Source organism: Limanda limanda, chromosome 14 (assembly GCF_963576545.1).
Source record: "Limanda limanda chromosome 14, fLimLim1.1, whole genome shotgun sequence".
Lineage (NCBI taxonomy): Eukaryota > Metazoa > Chordata > Actinopteri > Pleuronectiformes > Pleuronectidae > Limanda > Limanda limanda.
In genome coordinates this window covers 2,883,677-2,903,200 of record NC_083649.1, presented here as the reverse complement: position 1 = coordinate 2,903,200, position 19,524 = coordinate 2,883,677, and the positions used below count along the sequence as shown (strand labels likewise).

The 19,524-nt window shown below is 41.6% G+C and overlaps 1 protein-coding gene across 1 annotated transcript in view; it reads right to left on the bottom strand.

Annotated features, from left to right (window-relative positions):
* Positions 1-14,430: 14,430 nt before the first annotated feature.
* The window catches only part of LOC133019368 (polypeptide N-acetylgalactosaminyltransferase 10-like), a 60,325-nt gene continuing 55,231 nt past the window's right edge, over positions 14,431-19,524 (bottom strand). Inside the window, exons 9-12 of the mRNA XM_061085819.1 lie at positions 17,783-18,004; positions 16,706-16,822; positions 15,140-15,289; positions 14,431-14,595 (exon numbers count right to left, since the gene is read on the bottom strand). Of these exons, the coding sequence (XP_060941802.1) occupies positions 14,431-14,595; positions 15,140-15,289; positions 16,706-16,822; positions 17,783-18,004 (654 nt within the window). The remainder of the gene's footprint in view (positions 14,596-15,139; positions 15,290-16,705; positions 16,823-17,782; positions 18,005-19,524) is intronic.

Sequence of the window (19,524 nt, the reverse complement as noted above, 5' to 3'; positions counted from 1 at the left end):
GGATACGTTTATGGTAAGAGACGAGGGAATTCATTATAATTACATTAATATATATTATTATGATAATGTCCAAAGCCCTCGGATCAATTTGCTTTAAGTTCAGCCGAGAGGAGCAACAGAAGTGTCAGAGGAAAGCTTGAGGGTGTAGGAAGCCTTATGTTGTGTGAGTTCAATCATTGGTGAAAAGTCACACACACACACACACACACACACACACTCACACACACACACAAACAAAGGACTCTTAGAAAAGGACCTCAAGTGTCTCTTGGCCAAATAATTCAGTACGTGAGCAGGAGAACTGCTCAGAGCTTCTGAGGATGTGAAGTCCGGGAATTACGAAGTCAGACGCCCAAAGTGAAGCCTGGAAAGAGAAGCTGTTCACCTTGTGGCGTGGAGCATAGATATATATTAAGACTAGATGTCTCGTTCGACCGAGCCGGACGTCACCACATGGCGGCCATCTTGCTACGGGGCAGCTCGCTCACCCATAACATTGTGTTGGTAGTGGTAAATAACCATAACCTGCTCAATTTTCAACCGATTTTGAAAAGGGTCTGTTTTTTTATAACCGTCAGAGATGTAGTTATGACACGGCATAAATTATTAAATTTTTTAGAAAATAACATAATTATTCATAAGTATGCAGTGTCATATCTAATATCTACATCTCTGACGTTTATTTCAAACCAAACCGTTTGGGTGAGTGAGCAACCTCTGGCAAGATGGCCGCCATGTGGTGACGTTCGACTCCGTTGGCCGGCGACGCTGACGAGACATCTAGTCCTTATATATATCTATGGCATGGAGCGTGAGTCTGTGATCCAACAGACTTAGAACGGATGGGAAAGAACCTGCGTGGATATAAGATTGCAAACAGTCGCATAGTGAGAGAGCTTGAAACGAGAGGAGCAAAACCTCAGTTCTTTGCACAACTGATGATGTTTCCGGACATAACTTCACCCTGTGTTCATGAGAAAAACAGGAAGTCACTTTCTTGTCATCTTCTATCAGCCTAAAAAGGTAAACAACAGATTTAAAGGACAAATGTCTTTTCCAACACACAGGTCACACATGGAGGGCGATTGAAAAGGTGCAGGTGGTCGACTGGGAGCAGATATGAAGTCTGACAGCAGCAGGAAGGAACCACCTGTGATTCAGTCTGTCCCTGAAGGAGCTGCCCTCTCCTGTGATGGTGTCCTGTAGGAGGTGGGACTGGTTGTACATCACAGAGGAGAGTTCAGCCTTCATCCTGATACTGAAGATAGAGATGCTGCTTCCAGGGTTTGGTCAGTGTCGTCCACTGGAGTCACCGAGGAACATTCATTAATCCACGGAACTAGAAAGGAGCTCAGAGACGTGTTGCAAAAAGTTTTTTACTCGCTTTAGTAGAATCAATAAAATAATAAACGTTCCTCAAGGACACGTCAAGATATAATTTATTAGCTGGTGCAAAAACCCATTTTCCTGCTTCAGACGCAAAAGTTCAGAGAACAATCTCCCTCCAGATCTTTCCAGGCCACTCAACCTTAAAAAGCCCAAAGCAGCCGCACAGGAAACCTGCACGTTGTGATTACACTTTGCACGGTCTACAGATTCATAAAGGCTTATTATAATAAAGTGTTATTTTAACAACGCCACAGTTATTTAACTAAGAAAGCATCCATCAGGTGCAGTTCCAGCTCCTAGTTTCCTCCCAGCACTGACTAATGAATCAGGGTTGAGCTCTTTCGTTTGCTCGACTGCATTTGTCTACACCAGTTAGACGTTAAGCAAATGAAGGTGTTTCCAGTTTACATGCACACATTCATCTTCCTGACCCGTCCTCACTTCAACATGTGGGAGCTCGGTCTGGTGGGTTCGGAAAAAACATCACAACAAACTGGGATTTCAGGTTCATCTGAGTTAATTACATCTTCTAATTCTGTGACACACAAGGACACAGCTTCATGTCAATCCATGTTATGACTAGGGTTGCAAAATTCCGGGAATATTCAAAGTTGGAAACTCTCTATGGGAATTAACGGGAATATACGGGAATTAACGGGAATTAACGGGCATGAACGGGAATATACGGGAATTAACGGGAATAAACGGGAATAAACTGGAAATGTTGTGGGTAATTTATACTAACTGTATTTACCTTGTCATATACAGACATAAATATAAACATTTTGTTGTGTCATAGGCTGATTTGAGCCCTGAGGAAACTTTGGGCACTTGACTATATGCTTCTGCATCGTTGTGTCATTCTTAACATAGGTCTTTGCACAGTATTTGCAAATGTACACAGCCTTTCCTTCTACATTGGATGGGGTGAAATGTCTCCACACATGAGAGAGTGCACGTGGCATTGTTCTGTAGAATAAGATGAGAAAAAAGTCTGTTAAAAAACACTGATGCAATGCCAGAGATATAAATAGTTAGCCAAACAATTGGAATAGTGTGTAAACATATTTTACAATTGATGGATAAATGAATGGAAATAGGCTAGATGAACAGATGAACAATCCTCAATCAGCATGCTAATATATTTTCCCAGTAATATCATGGAAACTTACCTGACTAGTCCTTCACTCTACAGCAGGCCTCAGTAGCCCTGCTGTAGAGTGAAGCATGCTGGGAGTTATCTGTGCATGTGATGGAAGAATGCACAGTGGAGGGTTGGAACTCAACGTTCCATACATCTTTAAAATAGAGTTTTGAATGATGTTTTTATTGCTCAGCGTTTAATTTGCGTATTTTTTTTTTTTTTTCAAAATTCCCCAAATTCCCGAGCTAAAGTTCTCATGGAAAGTTTCCGGAAAGTTTCCGGATATTTACCGGAAACTTTCCACCCCTTTGCAACCCTAGTTATGACACAGTTTATCATCCTTCATCAGAATCGTCCTTCATAAACACCAATAGATCTTTTCATAAGTGTCATCAGAATAAAAATAAAAACATATAGATAGATAGATAGAGAGATAGATAGATAGATAGATAGACAGATAGATAGATAGATAGATAGATAGATAGATAGATAGATAGATAGATAGATAGATAGATAGATAGATAGATAGATAGATAGATAGATAGATAGATAGATAGATAGATAGATAGATAGATAGATAGATAGAGAGAGAGAGAGATAGATAGATAGATAGATAGATAGATAGATAGATAGATAGATAGATAGATAGATAGATAGATAGATAGATAGATAGATAGATAGATAGATAGATAGATAGATAGATAGATAGATAGATAGATAGATAGATAGATAGATAGATAGATAGATAGATAGATAGATAGATAGATAGATAGATAGATAGATAGATAGATAGATAGATAGATAGATAGATAGATAGATAGATAGATAGATAGATAGATAGATAGATAGATAGATAGATAGATAGATAGATAGATTACTTTATTCAATTAATTAATAATGGCAGCAACAGTTTATATAATAATAATAGTAAATATAATAATAATAACATGTACACATGTATAAATATGTGTATATAGACTTATATATACAAAGAATATACAGATATCTGTACCTTTCGACCACAAATCTATGATGTGTGATCATATGTTGAGGAAAACTACTCTTAGACAGATTGAAATTCAAATCTCCAGGTCACTTCTTCTCTGAGGAGAGTTTTGTGTGCACGACACTTCATCAATACATCATTTTGCTGAAATGTTTTGACACAAACACATTTTCTCAGAGACGCTGTTGGACGTGTGACAAACTGCCTGAGACTGTGAGAGCAGCATTGAAGAAATGAAGCTCTGTTGTAGTATCATCACGGGGCTGCTGCCTTGCTCAAGTGCGTCTGAACAGAACACACGCATCGACGGAATCAGGTTAGACTAACGATCCCTCGCCCCCCCCCCCCCCCCCCACCCCCGAACACGCTGACAGCCTCTGCAGAAGCAACGACTTTAGTAAGAATCCATCTTAAATTCATGAGGACTACTGCTAATATTTAATATTTCAGAGAGTAAAAACAGAAGACAGCGTGTGCTGCGAGCTGTTTGTGTGTTTGTAAACACAGAGAAAAAAAACCACTCGACGTGACAGATTATTAAAAAGCTGTCAGGCCGTCACGAGATGCATCTGTTTCCACTTGGGTTTGCATCTTCACCCCGAGGACGACTCTCACACCCGGAGACTCACGACAATGCTTCACATGCGTCTGGAAACAGGTTCTTTTCACAGGTTCTCCTGTTTTCTCCGGGGAAATTTATCCTCCATCAGTCGCAGTTTATCTCCGTCCTCGATCTGATGTCAGACCTTCACTTTCTGTTGCTGGAAAACAGGGGGAATTGCACCAAGTATTTCCTCTCACAAAGTCATTTGGTGTAAATGCAGTTACTGACATCATGCACGTGGAGACAAATGGTCAGAACCCATTTTCTAGGAGCCGTAACGTCGCCTTAATGAACTCGACCAATTCCCACCAAATTAAAATGAATTTGCATGAGGCTGAAGTGCATGTGGCGGAAACCTTCCCACAAACCCGACGGGGCTTAGGGGCAGCACCCGAGGCGTCACTGTGCTTGTAATAACCGAATTAAATTTTTTATTAGAAGCAGCTAATTTCCAGTGAAGAAAATTACTCTGACAAGTTAAGATGGTTTTTTTCGGGACAGTAAACGGAGGCGAGGGAGAAGAATTAGAGAAGCTCTTCACTCTGCAGAGTCAGGCTGCTGCACACGGAGACGCTTCCTGAAGGTTACACACTCCCTCCGTATGTGTGTGTGTGTCTGTGTGTGTCTGTGTGTGTGTCTGTGTGTGTGTGTGTGTGTGTGTGTGGTTTTCTACGGTTTGATTTAATGTCTGCTATGAAATTCCTCCATGAAGGATTAATGAATTTTACGGGCTGGATGAAGCTGAACTAAGTAGGTCATGTTTACAGTATAAAGTCTGAGAGGACTCCAACACACCGCCAGCATTTCCAAGTGGGATCCACATGTGTTGGTAATGACTCCGGCTCAGCTTCGGCAACTTTTAAAAAAACTCTGACCTACTTCTCCCAGTTCAAAGAGGTTTAGTCTCTTTCAGCTCCTAGTTTTACATTTATATACATTTCCAAGATGGATGAGTCGCATCAGCCTCAGAGAGTTTTTACACCTAAAATGTTTGAACCAAGCTTCAGTTCCATCTGATCTGTTAGTTCTGGTTTCACATTGTAATTTATGGACTAAATCATTTTGTCTGACATCTGACGTCCTGTTGCATCACCTACGTAGGCGGAGTCTACCTATACTTGGCTCTGATTGGTTTGTGCGTCCAACGTCAGCAGATTTGTCCAAAAAGGAATGAACCAGTTTATTTTATTAGCTTTACAACGTCGTTATGGTTTTATTATCAACACCATGCAGTACTCCACACTTGTCGGAAAGTTGGAAATATCCCCAAAAGAATTCTGAGTTTCCCATTGGTCCAGGCCTCTCACATCTGGTGTGTTGGTTCAGACTAAACCGAAAGTAGGAAGGTCTGATCCAAACAAACAAAATACAGTGGATGTGAAAGTGTCCTAAATTGGCTGATGAGGAAAGTGGGTCCCTCAGGAGTTGATGGAGACCAAAGCAGAGCAAAAAAATGGGATTAAACACAGATTCATCAGCTCGTTACACGACTACAAATTAATGATGAAGCTTCTCGGTGTGAAATCATGCAGCTTTAATTTGAGCAGCTCCATCAGAGCAGAGAGGAACGACTTCACTGAAGCCCTCAGCTGTCCAAGAACACGTCAGGACAGGGAACAACACTTTGGATGTTCACAGAATCCTGCATGCAGAATCGTGTCAGCGTCAACCTGTCATTTAAAACCTACCAAAAAAATTTAATTAGAGCCATTTTCAATTATTAATTATAATGTGTTTGAGTGAAAATAGAAAATAAGGATTTAGAGTCCAATATCCGACCGTTCTCTATAACAAAGACGAAATATTCACCACGAGAAAATCATCTTCAGACCAATTATCGATCATCATTTACTGAATTAAAACGATATGTTCTCTCTCTCTCTCTCTCTCTCTCTCTCTCTCTCTCTCTCTCTCTCTCTCTCTCTCTCTCTCTCTCTCTCTCTCTCTCTCTCTCTCTCTCTCTCTCTCTCTGCATGAGACACATCCAGGGACGTGTCCAGAGGGAGAGTGTGTGTTGGAGAGAAGCTTTTATTTACTCACTGGTTTTCCCTGGTGGAGATTTCCCTTGGATAAGCGCCCAGACGCTGAGTTCCTCTGAAAGCCCTCGGCTCACAGGCGGCTGCTGTGAATAGGTTTGTGCATAAAGTAGTAAATGTGTTTCTTTATTCCTGCGGCTGCGTTTAGTTTAAGGAGAAAACAATATAGCAAAGCCGTTCCGGCAGATGAAACGGTCACTTCATCCTTGCCAGAACTCATTTGGAAACGCAGGCTGTGATTATTTCCTCTCACGATTCCTCTTGTTCAGCAGTAAGCTTTTATATATAATATCGCTTTTTCAATCTGATGATGTTATCTGATAGTTTATATATATATAAAGAAATAAATATATATCTGTGTTCTCAGGCAGATAAATCTGGTGAATCCATGACTTTGCAATAAAAGTGACACAAGGGTTTAGTAAAAGCAAGGGCCAGGTTTATATACAGGTTTCTATAGAGGATGATGCAAAAACTACAGGACAGGCAATCATGAAACTTGACTTGGAGGCGGATCCAGAAAAATAGTTTTCTCTATCAACAACACAACACAGAAACATAAGGTTGATACACACAGGGAAACTGCACATGAGGACAGACAAACTGCAGAAGACAAAGAGAAACACAAAGACTTCTAAACACAAATAGGAGGATTCAACACAGGTGGAGACAGGAAGAGACACACAAGGAAAGAAGCTTCAAAATAAAACAAGACACAAAGAACTCAGAGTGCAAACAAACAGCCGAGTAAAGAAATGATTTTGAAGGACATAAAAAGGAAAGTGAGCAATAAGCTGCCATTTTGTACCGATGTCCTAATAAATATCAACTTTCCACCCACGGTCGAGGAAAAGAAAGAGTATTAATATTCAGCCTCTTTCTATCAGCACTGATTTATAAAGTGACATGTTGCTGACAGCATTAACATGCCAAGTGATTGGAGATCATTGAACGGCACCGTGGGACATGTAGGAGGCAGATGAGTAAATTACACCACTCCATCACGAGAACACCTCCTGGAGCCCAGTGAGCTTCGCAGGGTGATGATCTACAACACGTGAGGACGGTGGATTCTTCAGTTGCCATCATTCTATCACAGAAACCCCCGAGAGAGAGAGCGTCCTCGATAAATGACTCAAGTTCAGGATCGAGCACCACGCCGCCGCCGCACGCCGCCGCATGCTTAAAGATGTGACTTTAAACGAGATGAAATGGAATTAAAGTGATCGGCCGTCTCGGGGGTGCGGAGGGAAAAGTGTTTCCTTTTCAGCTCTCTGGCTTTCAAGTGAGCGTTTCTGTGTGATCTCAGAAACCCAGCACCCGTCTCAGCTCCGCCCCTTCTTATACAAACCTGTCACTTAGAGGAAGAATGAGCTTCTCTCTGCAGATTGGAACTGAAAGGAGCAGATATCACTTCACTGAAGAGTCAGACTCTCAATTTCCTCTCCATGAAAACCGTTTAGTCGGGTCAAATGTATTTAGGGGAAGAAATCGTTTGTTTGAATTTGTCCAAAAGGTAAAAAACGACACATGCTGCTTCTCCCATTGTACAAAAGTGATGCCAGATTATTATTGGATAGGAGCTCTGCAATCTTTGGGTCAAAACAGGAATTTAAAACCTAACTTATTTGGTGTTTTTGACATGTATGTTGACTATTAAGTTTGGACCATGTCCTATTTGCTAACATGGAGGAGGCAGGGTTTATGACCAACACTGGATAAAGCCATTCGGGGGCTATTAAGTTAATTTGGCTTCACTTTTGGATCCGATGATTCACACAATTAAATAGAATTACATATCTTCAGTGTGTTTCTGTTAAACTTTGGATCAAAATAAATAAATGTGACTAAATGTCACTGTTTTCCTGTAGTTGTGTTACTCTACAGATCTTTATGGAGACACAACAACAACAACACAACTGTTTTCATTGCCTGAATGAGAAGTAACGAGGAAGTTAAATGACACACGATGTCCCTGAAGAATCCGCTCGTGGGCCCCAGCTCCTGTTCCACTGCTGCTACACTCGTATTCTTTGTGATCGCTCAAGTTCCACTGCAGGTTGATTTCCACACTGTAGAGAAAGATGTAGCAGAAGAAGCCCGGAGGCTGCAGTACACAAACCTAGATTACAGCAATAAAAATGCTAAAGCACCAGTTTGCTCCTCGTTATGAAACACAAACTGTGGATTTCTGTGTTTGTGGCTTTCAGGAGAAACTTGGCTCCGGTGGATGAGCAGCTGCTGGACATGAGCCGAGAGCAGCATGAAGAGAATCTACTGTACGAGTCCGTCCATGGACACAAGTGACAGCAGCATGTGTGTGTCTGTGTGTGTGTGTGTTTGTGTGTGTGTGTCGCCAGGAAACGAGTGAGAAAGCGACTCTGTTGTTTTTCCTGCAGCTCCAGTTCGGATTCACTCAGGCTGAGTGGGTTTATGTAAATATAACATCAGGGAGAACTACGTGAGGGAGCCTCAGACAAACTGAATAAATGATGAAGTCACATCCACCGGCAGAAGGACGATGGTAACACATGTGCAGAGTGAAGCAGAGAAAACAACAGGAAGGAGATGATTTGTTTTATTTTACAGAAAAGCAATGACATCTTGACTGGAATTGGAAAAGTGTATTTAAAAATAGTCTCGTACAAACCGTATCAGGGATTCTATACGTGTTTATATCCCAGACACAATGAGTACGAACAGATGTAATTTGGTGCGTACGACTGATGACGTTAATTCCTTCCTTCTGGTTCGATAGTTTCTTTCTTTACCGGCAGTTTGAGGAAGGTAATCGACAAACGCTCTGATTTGGACGGACGAAAAAAAATAGCTGAGCGGCTCGGACAGCAACTGGTGTTAAAGGATTTGACCCGAATACGTCCGCCCGGGTCCCATGTGACCCGAGCCTGCCGCGGTTTCCCATTAGAGTGTGACAGCAGCAAAGCCCTGTGGAGAAGAAGGTTAGCTGTAATTATTCAGCTGACGGGTTATGAGCGGAGCAGGACTGTCACACCTCTCCTGGCTCCCTGGTCTGAGCCAATCAAGAGCCTCGAGGAGGGGCCGGGTGTCAGTCACGCTGCGTCTCCTCGGGAGAGAGAAACTTTCATTTTCATCCGAGGACTCTAATCTCTGACTAACACTTTTATTACCTTGCTTAGCACTCATGCTAATAGGCGGCTTTTAATTCTAGATAGATATAAAGATAGATTACTTTATTCATCCCGGAAGGGAAATTAAGTCGTCATAGCAGCCGGTATATTTGAATGCAATAGAATAAAATAAAAAATATTGAGGTAGAAAGAATAAAAACAGAAACACAAGATAAATAGGTAGATAAGGTGCAGTGGCACGATGATGGTAATAGTACTGATGATATGATGGTAATGTTATTGTTAGACAGTATATAAAAATAGAACAGTATATATAGTATATAATATAACGTAATTTATATTTATATATGATAGTAATTATACCAATATAATAGCAGTATATAGTAATAATGGCAGCAACAGTATATATAATAATAATAGTAAATATAAAAATAATAATAATAATAACATGTACACATGTATAAATATGTGTATATAGACAGAATATACAAAGAGAGAGTATGATATTCTGAGCTATTTTTGAAAACATGTTTTGCAGAAATGAAGGAAAATGGTTTAATATTTTTGGTCGTGACTGGATTCAATTAGCATTTATTCTTTGTTACAGTTTTTGGTTCTGTCTGATGTTCATATCACACATCTTCAAAACCACTGGGAGCATTTTGCAAGGTCAAAACGTGATGGAAAAACGAAGCTGGATGTTTTAACAATGGAATTGAAATGACAGCAGGTCGCTGCTCCTGAAGTGGTCGAGATTACAAATGTCTCTCGCCATGAAGAGGAGTGAAAATACCAGATTCAGTCACTTTTCAAACCTATTGTCACGTCTTCGGTTTTTCTTTATAAAACTGGAATTAGTTTTGTAGAAAATCCTGGTTGTCGTCGTTCAGAGATCATTAAAGCACCCGTAGCTTTTCAGATTTATACAGACAGACAACGACGCTTCCCATTGATGTTTATCCTCAGTCTTTCATAAAGTGTGTCCCTGATATTTCTTCACTTTTATATCTGCTAAACAAAAGTAGAAGCCATGATGAGATTCCAATCCCAGTCCAGGCTGGAGGCAGAATGAAAAATACACGAGGTGGCTTTAGTGTTCAAAGACGTGATTTTCCATCAAAGCAAAGCAATACAGCAAACTGCAGAAAGAGCAGCAGGAAGATTTATTAAAAAGTGATTAAAGTTTGTTGTTGAAACCTTGAGTTTGTCATTTTGTTTTCTCAAGTTTGGTTCGTCTCTGTTCGACCATAAAAACTGTTTGTTGCTTTAAGTTTTTTTAAAACACATCTGGTGAAGGAAGTTTAATTCCCTTCATGTTGGGTCGAGTAATAAACACAATGGAGAGAAAAACTAGATAAACTCTGATGATTCTCTGACTTTACATAGTTTCACTCAAACCTTGACATTTCCTCACAGAGGTGGACTCGACCATTTAGGGCTAAACTACAGATTAACGATATGAACACTCACCAGTCAAAAAGATGAATTATCTTATTGCAAAATATCCAGATGTTTGATATTTTAGACAGGAGGGAAAGTGAGTCAGTTTTCAACGTGTTCGATTCTGTAGAAACACAAGCCACATTGACCTCCGGGCCCAATCGTTCAGTTGCCACCGCACAACTTACCGGACTTAAAGGATTTGCCACAGGACACCTTCACAGGTCTCACTTTCAAACTTTATGGTCGGCAAAGGAAACAATATCTCATGTAGATATTGGCTGGGGGGTGTCTGTCTGATATGCTTCATCGAGGATGTTATTTATGCTGCTGTGTTCAGTTTGGGTCTTTAAGCCCATTTTTCATGGTTGAGAATTCACACTAAGACAAAGTTGTGGTGACTGGATCTCAGTTTTATCCTACGTCAATACTCCTGCAGCCCGACTGCATGCAGAAAGATGAGGGCAAGTTATGCAGTGGTTTTGTTTGTTTGACCTTGTTGGCTTTGGACGGCCGATAAGATCCCCAGCCTCATACTGGGGTATTGGATTTGACTCCCGGTTTGATGACTCACTCTGTCAATAAAAAAGTGGAAGAGGTAAATGAAGTCCGGTCCCCGGCAGCGGCCGTGGCTTTGTGAGAAGGCGTTAGCTTGCTGTTCAGGTTCCGTCTGCAGCCGGAGCCGAGATGATGAGTTTGTGTGACCTCGGCTTTATCGTTTTTCCAATAAGATGTCTGAGCTCATATAGAGAAGGTGAGTCAAGGACCCCAGCACTCAAACCCTGCTGGAGTGGGCTCAGTGGCCGAGGCAGAGACTCGATGATTCAAAACTTCAAGGTTGGTTTCATTATGATGTAAATAGAGTGTTGACATCCACCTTCAACTCTGCTGACGCTGTGTTTATCTCCTGCAAATGTTCATAATCAGTTATTTGATCATGTTTTTTCCCACCTTTATAGGATCAGTTCCTAAACTGAATGATATAATTGCTTTTTGTGAACTTTGTCAGGTTCCTTCTTTTGGGGGATTTTGTTTTACTTTGAAAAGCACTTTATGTGTCGATCTTTGTTTTTCTGCAATCATTGGTCAGGGTTGGTTCGGCAGAGTTTAAACAAAAGGTTTCCTTTTAATGGCCAACAGAAAAAACAACAAACAAAGGAGAATCTCAAAAAGTCAAAAAACACAAGGCACACATAGTCCAGGCAAAGTAGTGTTTTACGACCGACTAATTGTAAAATAATTTTTTTCAGCATAGATCATTTGTATGAGGTGTCCAGAACAACATACTAAAAGTCCTAAGAAATCCTAGTTGAGGAAATATGTTTAATTCTCATCAATGTGTGCATATAAGGCCCGGCAACAATACACCCCAAAAAGACTATTTTTTTCCTTTACTCCAATCAAAATAAAACTTTACACAATGAAAGTAACCATGAAACGTAACATTTTCTTTTGAAATGAATTTGACAAGCACCTGAGCTCCACACTTATTGAATATGTTCTAATTTGCATAGGCAAACACCATTCATATGTATTACAAATACATACATAAATTCATTTTCAAAGAAACTTGTAATACAAAAAATGTTACGTTTCATGGCTACTTTCATTGTGTAAAGTTTCATTTTGATAGGAGTAAAGGAAAAAAATAGTCTTTTTGGGGTGTATTGTTGCCTTATTGGCACACATTGATGAGAATTAAACATATTTCCTCAACTAGGATTTCTTAGGACTTTTAGTATGTTGTTCTGGACACCTCATAGAAATAATCTATGCTGAAAAAAATTCTTTTACAATTACTTCTATTTTTGGCTCCAAAATGGGCTAGTTTGCTGGACTAACAGGGGAAAACTCTGGAAGCTCAGGAGAAGAGCAGAAGAAGCAGGGGACACGAGCACAGGAGACGAAGCAGAAAGACAGGACAGGAGATTACAGCAGGGAGTGAGACAGACATAACGACAACAAACCAACAAGGACAAGGGGAAGCACAAAGACGGATACACACAGGGAAGGGAGGGGACATTGAACACAGGTGGAACACATGAAGACTGGTGCAGACAATCACAAAGACAGGAAGTGAAGAAAGAAAACACACTGGGAGCAGAAACTACAAAATAAAACCGGAAGCAGAACACAGGGTGTGGGCAAACATGACACACAGACACAACTCATAAACAACATGAAACACGAGGAGGAAATAATTAAACAGAAAACACTCTTATTAAAATAAACACTCAAGACAAAACCATGACATAATTACAGGATGAATTAGATAATGGATTTTCTGCTTTTAATGTGAGCAGTTTGTAGAAAATATGAATGTAGATTGTGCATATATCTGATCTTAATACATTTATATGCATTATGGTGATGATGTGGCCAATCAGACCAGGAGGAGGTATTTTCTCTCTAAGTGCCCTTGTTGTTTATTTAATGTAAGTTATAAATATGGACCTCGGGCCTCTGAGGAATCCACATCATTATTTTGTGTGAACAGTATCAGTATGTTTTTTATAAAATGTCTAAAAGAAGAAAACATCATCGTCACTTATATCAGTTTTGTTGCTTTATTAGACAGTAGAAAAATACTTTCACTTTCAAAACGAGTCTGTACAAGATTGTTCCTGTTTAATAAAAAGACAAACTGCACAGGAATATGTATTTTGCTCCTCAGTTTCCACAGAGTCACGTCTTTCCAGAAGTCTTCTGAAGCCACGAGTGAAAACACGGAGCAGGGATAATCCCACCGGTGAATGTTTAAGGCAACAATAGAGAAAAAAGGCAAAAGACGATATCCATTAAATCCAGCAGAGTCTGTGTCCGGCAGATTCAAACCAGCAGTGAAAGAAAGGAGCGTCTCTGCAGAGGTTTATAAATCCCAGTGTTTCCACAGGACAGCTCAGGACTCACTGGTTCTTTCCTTCCTGCAGAACAACACAACAGTTACTTCTACAGGAGCATGAACTTCAGATGGGAACACATTGAGTTTCGGTGCCGTCCGTGTTTCTTTCTCTTACCTCCTCCCCCCACCCACAAGCTCCAGCTGTATTATTGGATTCTGGATGTGTGTGGTCCGAGCGGCTGTCCGAGCTCCGAGCCGGAGTCTGGATCACTGCTCCACCACAGGGAATGTTTCTAAAGCAGCATCTTTTCATTTCGTAGCTTCTGTTCTCGTCTGGACACGAGGGAACAAGGAGGATTCGTTAGTTCAGACCGTTTGTTCTCAGGACATTTATACTTCTATGTGTATAAAAGGCCTTTTCTCTCAATTGGTTGATGAATATGTTTCCATAAACTAATCTGACAGTGTCTATTGGTTCCTACTGAAGAAGTTAACCTCAGAAATATATACAATAAAAAGGGAGGTGCAGGTGGGACAGATTTGATATTTTAAGACAATGATGGATATTGTATTAAAAAAGGTGAAACTATCAGGATTTTGCAATCTGTCCAGTAGTTGTTGGAGTTATCTCCGTATTGTTATTAATAGACTCATCCTGAAGAACTCAACAGCTCCAACCTCCAGTAATGATCTAGAATCTTGGGCTGGAATCAGCATCCGTCCTGACTGAGCACCGCTGGGAACAAACCGTATTTCTCCACGTCTACAGACCAATGCCGTATTAGTCACCTGGTCAAAGAAGCTCTTTGCTCTGTGATCCTTTTCTTCAGAAGAGGCTTCATCTCACCGCCCGGTTCCCTCAGTTGGCGTCCTGGTTGAAGCGCTCCAGCACGGTGGCGTTGGTTCTCTCGAACAGCCACTGCTGGCTCGGCGAGGACGAGTCGCACGAGTTCATGAAGACGCGCCGCTCGTTGGGGCTGCTGTCGATGCAGCTGTTACTGACGGGATGATACAGACTCTTGTCCTGGAGGAACGACAGAAATACAGAAAAACATCATGAGTTACGTGCGGTAACTGTTTGATTTGAGATTGATTTCCTTCCCAACTTGATTTGAGACCATGTGATCAGATTAAACTCATATTGTTGTGCTGTTCTGAATCATTTCTAATTTAAATCAGGTTTATTGATTAATCTTTCGTCCATGAAAAATCTTTTGTCTGACTTCATTGTTCGCTGCATAGTTTTGTCTCAGTGTGGGACATCAGGAAATCTGCTGGAAACCAGTTTCTAAAGTCCATTTTTTAACAAAAACTCAAAATAATAATGAAATATGTGTCATGAGTTGTGCTGAGGTTTAAAAATTATAAATGAATGCATTGGTTTTCTGTTTCCCAGCCTTGACCTTAAGAAGTTTCCTTCACACTATATAATAAGTGTACAAAGGGCAAATTTGAAAATGTCTTTAAATCAAAAAATGAAAAGAAACGTCATTGTTCAGTTATAAAATAGTTCGACCTTCAAAACGTACATAAAATGGAACCCGTGAGTCACTTTCCCCGTGTCGTACCTTCCTGTAGCGCCACAGCTGGTTGCCCTTCATGCCGTGGCAGTCGTACAGCGTGACCGGGCTGCTGTGGGACACGGCGTCGAAGCAAACCTTCCTGGTGTGAATGGGGTCGCCCACCCGGATGTCCTCCCTCCAGCCGAATGTCAACACCTGGAGGGAGATATGATTTGAAATACAGTTGGAGAATTTGAATACTGATGCTAGCTTGTTAGCTTAGCATGTTTTAGGATCAAGCAATCTGCTCATGTCCACGAGTGTGAAACATGTTACGCTTTTATCCAAAGCGACTTACAATAAGTGCATTCAACCCCGAGGGTACAAACCAAGAACAACAAGAATCAAGACAGTACAATTTCTTCGAAATAAAGCAAAACTACAAAGTGCTATAAGTAAGTGCCATTTTAGTGCTACCAAAGTGTTAGTTTCAATAAGTGGTTATTTTTTTTTAATTTTTTTTTTTATTCAAGGTACAGTCGGAAGAGGTGTGTTTTTAGTTTTCGGCGAAAGATGTGTAAACTTTCAGATGTCCGGATGTCGAGTGGGAGCTCATTCCACCATTTAGGAGCTAGGACAGCAAACAGTCGTGATTTTGATGAGTGTTTAGCAGTGAAGGAGGAACGAGTCGTTTAGCTGAAGCAGAGCGGAGTGAACGTGCTGGTGTGTAGTGTTTGACCATGTCCTGGATGTAAACTGGACCTGATCTGTTCACAGCATGGTATGCGAGTACTAGTGTCTTGAACCGGATGCGGGCAGCCACTGGTAGCCAGTGTAGGGAGCGGAGGAGCGGAGTAGTGCGAGTGAATTTAGGTTGGTTAAAAACCAGTCGAGCTGCTGCATTCTGGATGAGCTGCAAAGGTCGGATGGCAGTAGCAGGTAGACCTGCCAGGAGGGAGTTACAGTAGTCGAGGCGTGAGATTACCAGGGCCTGGACCAGACCTTGCACCGCCTTCTGAGTGAGAAGGGGGCGTATTCTCCGGATGTTGTAAAGCATGAATCTACAGGACCGTGTTGTTGCAGTAATGTTGGCAAAAAGGGAGACATGTCTGGAAACGAGACGTGGTTCAAGCTTTGGATTTAAAACTGTCTTTTCACATTTGAGAGTTGTGGCTCCAAAACATTGACGTTCACATCACTTCGGATTTTAAAGAACTTCTAAAGCTATTGGGGGGGGGTTTCAATATTGGTTTTAGAAATTAGACTAAAAGGAAAACAGCCAAATGTGAGGGCATCATTAAAAGAATTTAACTGGATCCATCAGCTTGGGGTCATAAATATCTGTTTCACATTTTATGGCGATAAAAGTAATATTTATTGAAATATTTCACTCTGAGCCAAAGTGGTGGATCAACTGTTGCCAGTGGAATGAAACTACTGAACAGACTGAACCACTTTGGCTCACGATGATCAGTCCGTTAAAATAATTGCTCCGCGGCCGAACCAATGAGCATCAAACCGTTAAAATGCTCGTGTGGTGGTCCGGTCACGTTCGGTATCTGCAGTGTGGAGCTGCAGCCGGGCAGCGTGAGCAGGAAGCCGAGTCCCTGTGAGTGAGCTGTGAACTCTGACCTGTCCGTGACTCCAGCCCACCTCGCCGCGACTCTTCACGCAGCCCTCCAGGCGGATGGGGCTGCCCGACACAAAGTGCTTGATCTCCATGCACATGTCGCTGCCCATGTTTCGGATCTGGAGAAAGACACACGCGGAGACACATGGAGTCAAGAGGACAGATCCATATCTGATCAATCAATGCTTAAATAACAGGACCTTCTGAATTCAAATAAATTTTATAAAAGTCCTGTTTTCTGTGAACTTTCCTTGACGACCTCCAGACATGTGTGGTCATAGTCTGGTGCTCACAGGAGGAGCCGGGGAAATTGTGTCTGACTGCAGAAATATTTCATCTTGCCTGTCGGTGCCGCGGAGAGTTTCTCTTATCACGATCTCCAGCTGGATGCCCCCCCCCTCTCTGCTTTCAGGGAAGGAGCCTTTAGGCAATAAGTCCCAAACCTCAGAATATGTATGTTAGCACTTCTCGTTCTCTCCTCCCAAAGTCAGGTTGTTGGCTAGATGCTCACAGAATCGTCTCTGGTTAACACAAGCTCAACACATTTTCATATTTCTTATATTGGTTAAATTAATAAAAAAGATCTGTCAATTATTAAGCTTTTATTTGTCATTAAAAGGATAATTATAACAAGTTGCTAAATGAGACTTTCAATGTCATCGCGGTGAATATGAATTATTTGCTATTCTGCCTTTGCAGCCTTGTTGTGGTCCTTTTACTTCTGGAAACTACGTGAACCTGAAGAACAGTTTCTACAAGCTGCTGAACAAACTGCTTTTCATACATAAGCTGAAACTACATTACAACTTTTCTTTGGCCCAAGTTTTTCTTGATATTAATTTGTTTTTTCCTCTTAACGTTTGTGTCTGATGTTTTTCTTTCTATCTTAACTAAAGAGAAAGTAGAGGATCCCGATTAGTCATGAGCAAACCTTAAATAATTGTTGTGACGGTTGTTCAGTTGAGTGGGAGCTTGTTAACTTTTTATCAGTTAACTTCATTCTCCCATTAACCAATCAGGATCAACCAATCAGGATCAAACCACTCTAGATATATCTCAAATCTAAGATGTGCTCTCACCTCCCCCCAGGCAGCAGCAGGGGGCTCCACCGGCGGGTAGTGCTTGGGCAGGTCCCACGCCACCTCGCTCATGAACCACTTGAAGTTCTTGCAGTTCAGCCGGTTCCTCAGCTCTTTCTGTGCCGTCATGTCTCCGGCCGACAGGTGGCGGTACTCGGGCCGGCGTTGATAGACATATTCTGCATATTCGTCCATCCACACCTCGGCCACGCGCTTCAGGTTCTGCGAAACAAAAACCGTCATGTGGATCGATTACTTTGCAGGAACCACGTTGTTTAAGTAGACGTATGGTTCCACGGTAAATTGGCCTCGGAGTCTGTGGCATTTAGTTCTTGACTCTGACATCAATGACGAAGAGAAACTTTGGAAAGTGATAGAAAGAAAAGCGGAAAGAAAATCTGTGCAAAGACCTAAGAGTTCACTTTCAGTAAATATTTGTCTGTATCTGCAGTGTTGGGCTGATCCAGTGAGATCAGCATTCCTCTGAAGTCCAGTTTAAATATTGTTGGTGGGAATAAAAAAGCAGAACAAAGGGCAAAGCCTTTCAGTTGCATACTGAGTCAAACCGAGCCAAGTTCCAGGCTGCGGCACGGCAGAGGCATACATAATAAATGGTGCTCAGCTACACCCCAGATGATTTCGCACTTTTACACAATTTCCCTTTTCTGTGCAGGTACTTTGAAGAAAACAAGGAACAAAGAAACTTAAGGTCAATCTGCTCAGTAGCTCCTGTAAAAGCTGTAACTCCTCAAACGGCTGCCGGCCTTCTGTGGGTCGACAGTTGAATCATACCTTCAAATACAACACAATCAAATGTTTTAATTATTAACTAAATATTAACATTAATTTAATGCCTGCCAGGCAGCCAATAGAGAAAATAAATAGAAATGTGCCCTGTTATTGTAGAGCCCCTGTCAACTGCACACAAACTGACAGATTAAGAAATGTATGCCACTTAGGCTACTTTTAAACAATGAATAGCTACTACGTGTTGTAACGGATCGACAGACTCCCCCCCCCCCCCTATTTGTTGTTTAATAGCGGTAGCCTGATAGTGAAGAAGGGGGGGGGTCAAGCCTTCTTATTGGGTGCGGAAGTAGGGCGAAGGAAGGAGTGAGGAGAAGCCGGCGAGACAGCTCTGAAACCACGGTGTAGGTAGTCGATAAGTGGAGGCAGTGAAATCCCTCGGGACCACCGCCACCGGACCCCGGAGAGACGGAGAAGAAACCAAGTAAGCGCTTGGCGGTCGGCGACTGCCGGTGTCGCTGCCGGTCGAGGTGACTCACTGACTGACTCACTGACTGACTGACTCACTGACTGACTCACTGACTGACTCACAAACTCACTGACTGACTCACTGACTGACTGACTGACTGACTGACTGACTGACTGACTCACTGACTGACTGACTCACTGACTGACTCACTGACTCACTCACTGACTCACTGACTGACTGACTCACTGACTGACTCACAAACTCACTGACTGACTCACTGACTGACTGACTGACTGACTGACTCACTGACTGACTCACAGACTCACTGACTGACTCACTGACTGACTGACTCACTGACTCACTGACTGACTGACTGACTGACGCGTGCGATCCTTATTTTTTTCAAGGAAATCATGAACAAATAGATTGCATTGCGCCATCTGTAGGATAATAAGCGGCAATGTTTTTTTCCACCCTGAATAAAATAATTAAAAGTAGGCTAAAGACAAAATATCGATTTAGGAGG